This window comes from Acinonyx jubatus, chromosome D4, assembly GCF_027475565.1.
Source record: "Acinonyx jubatus isolate Ajub_Pintada_27869175 chromosome D4, VMU_Ajub_asm_v1.0, whole genome shotgun sequence".
Taxonomy (NCBI): Eukaryota; Metazoa; Chordata; class Mammalia; order Carnivora; family Felidae; genus Acinonyx; species Acinonyx jubatus.
This window is the reverse complement of record NC_069391.1, coordinates 92,538,140-92,547,382: the sequence shown is the minus strand read 5'-3', so window position 1 is coordinate 92,547,382 and position 9,243 is coordinate 92,538,140. Positions and strand designations below refer to the sequence as shown.

General features: G+C 43.4%; 1 protein-coding gene across 4 annotated transcripts in view; it reads left to right on the top strand.

Moving 5' to 3' along the window:
- Window positions 1–51: 51 nt before the first annotated feature.
- CENPP (centromere protein P) overlaps window positions 52–9,243 on the top strand; it is a 227,909-nt gene continuing 218,717 nt past the window's right edge. For 2 of the 4 annotated variants that reach the window (XM_053205437.1, XM_053205435.1), the window contains exon 1: window positions 57–442. Coding sequence is in view for 1 of the 4 variants with exons in the window: in XM_053205435.1 (XP_053061410.1) it covers window positions 336–442 (107 nt within the window). In the remaining 3 variants the exon portion in view is untranslated. Of the gene's footprint in view, window positions 443–1,044; window positions 1,062–9,243 lie in introns of those variants that run through there. The other 2 variants (XR_008291363.1, XM_053205436.1) reach the window with 2 other exon arrangements.

Below are 9,243 nucleotides of genomic sequence, written 5' to 3'. Positions count from 1 at the left end.
CGTGGCCCTGGCACCGCCTCTGCCGTGACGTATCGGCCGGGTCGTTCCAAGGTCCTCTAGCTCGGGGTGGACTGCTGCGCCCTGGGGCTTCGCTCCGGAGGCCGCTCGCCCTCTCGGAGCCCCGGGACTGCGGGGGGTCAGCTGGGGGCGGGGAGCGCCGCGACGGCCACGAGCCCGGGAACCTGCGCGCGCCCGCGCGCGGGTGGCAGGCCCCGGGCCCCGCTCCCCCGCCTCCCCCGCCGAGCTCCGCGGTGGTCTGCGCCGGCAGCGCGCGAGGCTTGAACCGCCCGAGCGGGCGCGCAGTCCCTCAGGCGGCTTCCCGTCGGCGCCGCGCCATGGACGCTCGGCGAGCGGAGGTCCGCGCTTTGGAAGCCGAGATCGCGGCCCTGCGGCGCGCGTGCGAGGAGCCGCGGACGCCGGGGGAAGACACCTCGCGAGCGCGGTAATTGCCCTCGCGGGCCCCGTGGGGCGGACGGTCTCCTCCGCGGCGTTTCCCGAGCCCCGGGGGCTCCGCCGCGGCGGGGCGGGGGGTGAGGCGTCCGCGCCGAGGCCGCTGTCAGCCTGGCAGCGTCGGCGCGGGGAAGCTGCCTTCCTTGAGGCCCTGTTCTTTGGCGGACGAGAGCGGGGGGTCCCCGCGCTTGTGTCTTGGGGCTCCCCCGGGCGGCGCGACGCCCTGTGCTTTCCCGGCGCCCCCCGCCTAGGCCTCTCTGGGACGGCCGTGCCGCAGGTGTTCATTCGCCCTGGTCGTGTGGCGGCTCCTCTGACGAATGACGGGGCTGAAAAGTACGTTGGCGGAAAGGAAACGAGCGAACGTAGCCTCGGGGCTGCGGTCAGGTGCCTGCAGGCCGGGAAGCACCGCCGGGAGGGGGCGGGGGCGGCCCCGGGGCGTTTGGACCCCTGCCTCCGCGGGCAGGGCGGACTGCACCCCGGCGCTGGGCGCGATGTCCCGGGCGAGGGGTGTGCGTCCGTGACAACCCCGTGTGCGCCTGGGACAATCCGAAGAAGGCGCTTCTGTCAACCCTATTTTAAAGTCAGGGAAACTGAGGCTGGGAAGAGGTGAGGTGAGAGCTGGGCTGGAACCCAGAAATGTCATGTCAAAGCTCAGGTGCTTTGCTTAAGGAAGGAAGAGAGAAAGGGTTAGTTATGTACGTATCTATGGTCTCAAAGTCACCAGCGGCTGGAAAGTAGAAAGTATCTTCATTTTCTCATTGGAGACTGGTTTGGCATAGGTGCCGAGAGATTTTCCTGAGATAATTGGACAGGGGTTGGTAGAACATGGAAAGGAAGAGCAACGCGAAAGGGAACGTTCACAGGCGTGGCGGATGGGATCCTGAAAGTAAAGGAAGCTGTGGAGGGAGGCAGGTGACCAGGGAGCACACACGTTCCTCCACAAGTGAAGTTGTAAATGTCTTGAAGCCCCTTGCTACTCCAGGGGTGCTCCATACATTGGAGGCAGTAGCAGTACTTGGGAGTTGCATAGAAATGCAGATTTGGGGGACACCTGGGTGGTCAGTTGGTTAAGGTCATGGGTTAGAGCCCTGTTGGGGATTCTCTCTCCTCTCTGCTTTCTTCTCACGCTCACTTTTTCTAAATAAATAAATAAATGTTTAAAAAAAAAAAAAGAAGGGTGCTTGGATGTCTCAGGTGGTCATGATCTCTCGGTTCGTGGGTTCGAGCCCTACGTCGGGCTCTGTGCTGACAGCTCAGAGCCTGGAGCCTACTTTGGATTCTGTGTTTCCCTCTGTCTCTGCCCCTCCCCCACTCACGCTCTGTCTCTCTCTGTTTCTCAAAAAATGAATATAAAAAAAAAATAGAAATTTTGGGCCTACCCCCACCGGCTGAGCCAATCTGCATTTTAACAAGCACCCCACCCCAGCTGTTTTATGTATATTTAAAAGTTTGAGAAGCACCTTGTCATACTGTCGGGAAGAATGATTTCTTTACTGGCCACAAGATGTCGTTATTAGCTCAGGACAGTATGTAGACTTGATGTCATCTGTGCCTTCTCAAAGGTTGGGAAACTAGGAAGAGTCCAGATCGTGGAAAACATTACATGTTAGTCCAGGGTGTGACGTTTCTTTCTACTGTGGTGGAAAAGGAAGATGGGGACCTGTGTACCAAGCTGTGTGTGTGTGTGTGTTAAAACGTAACCAAATTTGCCATCTTGATGCTTTTTAAGTGTACAGATCAGTGGTATTACATACGTTGATAACGTGCTACTATGACCATCTTCTGTCTCCCTCTTTTCATCTTGTAGAACTGAAACTATAACCATTAAGCAGTAACTTTCCCATTCCCCACTCCCCTTAGTCCTTGGCAACCATTGTTCTTCCTGTCTCTATGAATTTGACATTTCTAAGTACTTCATACAAGTGAATTCATATGTATTTGTCTTTTTGTGACTGGTTTATTTCACTTAGCACAATATCCTCAAGGTTCGTTCACATTGTAGCAAAATGCAGAATTTCCTTCTTTCTTCAGGCTGAGTAGCGTTCTCCTGTATGTATATACCACATTTTGCTTATCCTTTTATTTGTCAATGGACGTTTGGGTTACTTCCACAGTTTAGCTATTGTGAATAATGCTGCTATCAACACATATGTACAAATATCTCTTTGAAACCCTGCTTTTAATTCTTTGGAATATGTGGGGGCGGGGAGGGAGGGGAGACTTCTTTTCCTTCAAAGGTCCTTCTAGCTGGACTAAGTCGAATTGACCCTAGACAGATTAACAGGAGAAAATCAAATTTAAAAGGCATATGTACAAGGATTCCACATAGACCTGGAAATTCCAGAGCCAGGGAATATGAGGTCTGTAAGTCATTCTGAACTAAGGAGAAGGGGCTAGGAGTCTGGGACTTCAGAGCAAAGGAATACACTTCACAGGGCAATAAGAAGAGCAGATGTTTGGTTGTTAGATGTTTGCCCTACTATATAGGTGGGTCACTCAGGTAACATTTATCTGTTAATAACACTTACTCTGGGAAGGACCCCCAATTTAAGTTTTTCTGTGTGGTTAAAGGAGGACAGAATTTTTCTGGAGCCTACAGGGTCTTAAGTGCCTTCAGCACAAAATGATCCATATGCCACATTGCCACAGTGTTGGGGGGAGGTCTGTCCTTAACCCCTACAGATACGTCCCAAGAAGTGGAATTGCTGGATCCTTTGGTAATTCCATTTTTAATTTTTTGAGGACCTCCCCCATACTGGTTTCCACTGTGGTTGTACCATTTTATGGTGCGTTTTTGGGGTGATGGTGAGGTGGTCCGGAGCCAATGGCCAAAAAAAGAATTCTTGAAGACGTCTTTCGTGCAGAAAGGTGGTTTTATTTAAAGCATGGGGACAGGACCCATGGGCAGAAGAGCTGCACTGGGGTTGTGACAGATAACTCATTATATACTCGCGGTTTGGGAGGGTATCAGGGATAGAGTAAGTCTCCTTAAGTAATTTTGGAAGCAAGATTTCCCAGGACCTTGAGAGGTTAGCTGTTGCTAGGGAAATGCCATTTATTACCGTTTAGTAAAACCTCAGTCACGGGACCCTTCATATATATATCTGTGGCCATAAGCCTGGAGTATGATTGCTAGCATATATCTTGGGGCAGTTGACACGAAGGAAGTTTACAAAGGAATTTTTATATGTTAAAGTAGACTTACAGGATCCTGGCGGTTGGGATAATGTTAAGCTAAGATTCTCTTTTGCCCCCAGCAAAGTGTCATCATGGAGGCAGCTGAGCTCCTAGAGGGAGGTTCACTCTGCCGATTTCAAGGACTTGTAAATGGGATGTAGGCAGTAGGGGGATTTAATTTTTTATTTGCCTTAGTTTCCCACATCACCATGGCAAGCACTTAAACCCCTTTCCTTTGTTCTTGGGTAGCCAGGAGTGTCTGAGGAGTATCACACAGATCCCACCTGGGTTGGGGGCGGTGGTGCTGTTAGCCTGTACTTTGGCCTCAGCTTGCCCCATGCACCCTCATCATTTTACGTTCCCACCAACAGTCTACAGTGTTTCCAGATTGTCTACATCCTCACCAAGATTGTCTTTTTCCCCCTGGTTTTGGGGTTTTGTTGTTGTTGTTTTTGTTTTGTTTTATAGTAGCCATCCTAATAGGTGTGGGGTCAGTTCCCTAATGATTAGTGATATTGAGCACCTTTCTATGTGCTTATTGGCCATGTGCTTTTGTGCCAGTCTCAGCCCATCTGTAGTAATGCTATTCAATGGAAATGCCTGGAGCCAGTGTTCCCAGGGAACTTTCCCCATTCCACACCTATGTTACGAATGGATCAAACTTTGTGGTTCTTGTGATTGTAGGATGCCCTTCCTCAATAACCTTTAGGAAACTTTGAAGGAAAAAAAAGTTATTATTTACAAGCTCTAGAGTGCTAAGCAATGCCACGGGAGCCACATAACCAGGTCATTGATGCAGAGAGGGAGACAGAGACAGAGAATGAGAGAACAGGACTGGGGTTCTGCTTTTATTTGGGTTGAGGGTGGGGGCCTAGGGTTTCAATAGGGTTTCAAGGACTCACTCTCAACTGGTGAACTTAAAACATAAGAGTAGGAATATAAAGTACAGGAAGAGAAAAAACAAGTGACCCAAGTGGTCAGGTTTTGAAATGAACTAAGATCTCTAAAACAAAGGGAAGGCAGTCTGGCGCTTCCATCCTGTGGTTTGCCAATGCGTCTCTGTTGGAGGTCACCTTCATTGAAGGGGATGCAGCAGACGCCTCTGCAGTCAAAGCTCACATTCAGCACCTGCATTAGAATAAGAGAAGCCAACTGTTGGGTTTTAAGCTATTATTATGTCCTCCAGTTTCCGTGCCCATTATTGAACAGGTTGGTTTTTGTTGTTGCTTTAGGATTACTTTATATATTTTGGAAATTAAACCCTTATCAGATATGTGATTAACAAATATCTTTTCTCATTCTGTGGGTTGCCTTTTTACTGTCTTGATAGTGTCTTATGTTGTACAATTTTTAAAAATGTTCATGAGGTCCAGTTTGTCTATTTTTTCTTTTGTAACCTGTGCCTTTGCTGTTATATCCAAGAAATCCTTGCCCTAGCCGATTTATGAAGCTTTTGTCCTATGTTTTCTTCCAAGAGTTTAGTTTTAGGTCTTACATTTAGATGTTTGAGTTAATTTTTGAATATGTTAGGGAAGGGTCCAACTTCATTCTTTTGTGGATGTTCAGTTTTTCCAGCACTATTTGAATGTTACTGACAAGCTTGTCAAAAATCATTTGATCATATATGTAAAGGTTCATTTCTGGGTTCTCTGATTCTATTAGTCATCAATCTGTTTGTCTTTATGCCAATACTACACTGTTTTGATTACTGTACCTTTCAGTTAAGTTTTTTTTTTACTTTTTTTTAAACGTTTATTCATTAAAAAAAATTTTTTTTTTGCATTTATTTATTTTTGAGAAACAGTGAGACAAAGCGTGAGTGGGGGGGGGGGGGTGCGCAGAGAGAGAAGGAGACACAGAATCTGAAGCAGGCTCCAGGCTCTGAGCAAGCAGTCAGCACAGAGCCCGATGTGGGGCTCAAACCCACAAACTGTGAGATCATGACCTGGGCTGAATTTGGACACTCAACCTACTGAGCCACCCAGGTGCCCTGAAACGTTTATTCATTTTTGAGAGAGAGACAGAGCGTGAGCGGGGGAGGGGGAGGGGCAGAGAGCTGGAGACAAAGAATCCCAAGCAAGCTCCAGGCCTTGAGCTGTCAGCACAGAGCCTGACACAGGATTCTAACCCACACCCCACAAGATCTTGACCTGAGGTGAAGTCAGGTGTTTAACTGACTGAGCTGCCCAGGCACCCCTCCGTTAAGTTTTGAAATCAGGAAGTGTGAGTCCTCCAGTTTTGTTCTTTATCAAGATTATTTTGGCTATCTGGGATCCCTTGAGATTCCACATGAATTTTAGGATGGGTTTTTTTATTTCTGTAAAAAACCTCATTGGGACTTTGATAGGGATTGCATCGAATCTGTAGATTGCTGAGGGTAATATTGACATTTTAATAATACTAAGTTTTCCAATCCATTAACATGAGATGTGTTTCTATTCATATCAGTTTTTTTTTCAGTAATGTTTTATAGTTTTCATTGTACAAGTCTTACCTTCCTAAGGCAAATTCCTTCCTAAGGTTAGTTCCTAAATATTCTTTTTGATGCTGTTGTAAATGGAATTGTTTTTGTAATTTACATTTTTTATATTGTTCATTGTTGGGTTATAGAAATGCATCTGATTTTTGTATGGTGATTTTGTATCCTGATACTTTGCTAAATTCATTTATTCTAATGCTTTTGTTGTGGAATCTTGAGGGTTTTGTACATACAAGATTATACCATCTGTAAACAAAGATAATTTTAATTCTTTTCCAATTTGGATGCCTTTTATTTCTGTTTCTTGCTCACTTGCTCAACCTCGAGTTTCCAGAACCATGTTTAAGTGGTGAAAGTGGACATGCTTACCTTCTTCATATGTGGCTTTTATTATGTTAAGATAATTTCCTTCTACTCCTAGTGTTTTGACTGTTTTATCATTAAAGTGTGTTGAATTTTGTCAAATGCTATTTTTTTTAAAGTTTATTTTGAGAGAGTGTGAGAGAGCATGAGTGGGGGAGGGGTAGAGAGTGAGGGAGACAGAGGATCTGAAGTGACCTCTGTGCTGACAGCAGCGAGCCTGATGCAGGGCTCAAAACTCATGAACCACAAGATCTTGACCTGAGCCGAAGTCAGATGCTTAACCAACTGAGCCACCTGGGTGCCCCATTAATTGCTTTTTCTACATTAAGTGAGATAACCAAGTTTTTTTTCCCCTTCTTTGTGTTAATGGTGGTATATTACATTGATCAATTTTGTATGTTGAACCATCCTTGTATTCCAGAAATAAATCCTATGTGGTCATGATGTGTAATCCCCTTAATATGCTGCTTAATTTCATTAACTACTAATTTGTTGAGGATTTTTACATTAATGTTCATAAGTAATATTGGTCTGTAGTTTTCTTGGAATATCTTTATCTGGCTTTGGTGTCAGAGTTGTGCTGGCCTAATAGAATAAGTTACAAAGTGTTCTCCAACTTTTTGGAAAAGTTTGAAAAGGATTGGTTAGTTTTTAGTTAAATGTTTGGTAGAATTCACTTTTGTAGTTATTGGGTCCAGGGCTTTTATTTGTTGGAGATTTTTTGATTACAGATTCAACCACACTAGTTATTGGTCTATTCAGATTTCATATTTTTGGGGGGTTTAATCTTGGTAGGGTTTGTGTTTCTAGGATTTAAGCCATTTCAGGTAGAGTATCCAATGTATTGGCCTACAGTTGTTCATGATAGTATCATAAACTTTTTATTTTTGTAGAGTTGGTAATATCCCTGTTTTAATTTCTGATTTTAGTAATTTGAGTCTTTTTTTTGTTTTGTTTTGTTTTTAAGTAAACTCTATGCCTGGTGTGAGGCTCAAACACATGACTCCAAAAATCAAGAATCCCGTGCTCTACTGCTTAAGCCAGCCAGGTGCCCCTTTTCATTCTTTTTTTTAGTCCATTTAGCTAAAGTTTTGTTAATTTTATTGATCCTCTCAAAGAGCCAACTTTTGGTTTCATCTATTTTCTCTAATTTTCTGTTGTCTATTTCATTTCTCTCTGCTCTAATCTTTATTATTTCCTCTTTTTTCTATCTTTGGTTTAGTTCATTCTTTTTCTATTTCCTTGAGTTGTAACATTAGGTTGTTTATTTGAGATCTTATTTTTTAATTTAAGCGTTTATAGCTGTAAATGTCCCCCTTAGCACAGCTTTTGATATGTCCCTTAAATTCTGGTATATTGTATTTTCATTTTGTCTTTAAGTATATTCTCATTTCCCTGTGGTTTCTTCTGGAATCTATTGATTGTTTAAAAGTGTGTTAATTTCCACAATTTTGTGACATTTTCTGTTTTCCTTCTGTTACTGATATCTAATTTCATCCCTTTGTGGTTGGAGAAGATACTTCATATGATAAGTATGTTTTAAAATACATAGAGACTTGGAATGCCTTGGTGGCTCAGTCCGTTGAGCATTTGACTCTTGATTTTGGCACAGGTCATGATCCCAGGGTTGTGGGATTGAACCCCTCATTGGGCTCCTCTCTGTGGCATGGAGCCTGCTTAAGAATTTCTCTCTCTCTATCCCTGTCTTCTTTTCTCCCTCTGCTCTTCTCCCATACTCACTTGCTCTCTCTAAAATAAAAAAAAAAAAATACATTGAGGCTTAATTTGTTGTCCAATATCTTGGAAAATGGCCCATGTGCATTTGAGAATTTATATATGTCTGTTAGGTCTGTCTGTTGTTGGGTAGAAGGTTCTGTATATGTCTATTAGATCTAACTGGTTTAGTGTGTTGTTTTCACTACTCTGTTTCCTTACTTATCCTTGGTCTAGTTCTACCCATTATTGTAAGTTGGGGTATTGAAGTCTCCAACTGCTATTTTAGTTTCTTTTGAGGTGTAATTGATATATAACATTATGTTAATTTCAGGTGTACAATATAATTTGATATTTGTACGTATTGCAAAATGATCACCACACTAAATCTAGTTAACATCCATACACAGTTACAAGTTTTTTTCCTTGTGATATGAACTTTTTTCATTTTTTTTAATGTGAGATTATTTTAATAACTGATAACAGTGTATGTAATGGAATGTCATCCAGTGTATGTCATTATACTGTTTACATTTATGCCATGGAGACATATGTATTTTTTTAATAGTATGTAATACTTTATTTTTTTAATAGTATGTAAAACTTTTTTTTTAATATAATTTATTGTCAAATTGGCTAACATATAGTATGTAAAGTGTGCTCTTGGTTTTTGGGGTAGATTCCCGTGGTTCATCACTTACATATAACACCCAGTGCTCATCCCAACAAGTGCCCTCCTCAATGCCCATCACCCATTTTCCCCTCTCTCCCACCCCTCCATCAACCCTCAGTTTGTTCTCTGCATTTAAGAGTCTTTTATGGTTTGCCTCCTTCCCTCTCTGTAACTATTTTTCCCCCTTCCCTTCCCCCATGGTCTTCTGTTAAGTTTCTCAAGATCCACATATGGGTGAAAACATATGATATATCTGTCTTTGACTTATTTCACTCAGCATAATACCTTCCAGTTTCCATCCACGTTGCTGCAAATGGCAGGATTTCATTCTTTCTCATTACCAAGTAGTATTCCATTGTATATATAAACCACATCTTATTTATCCATT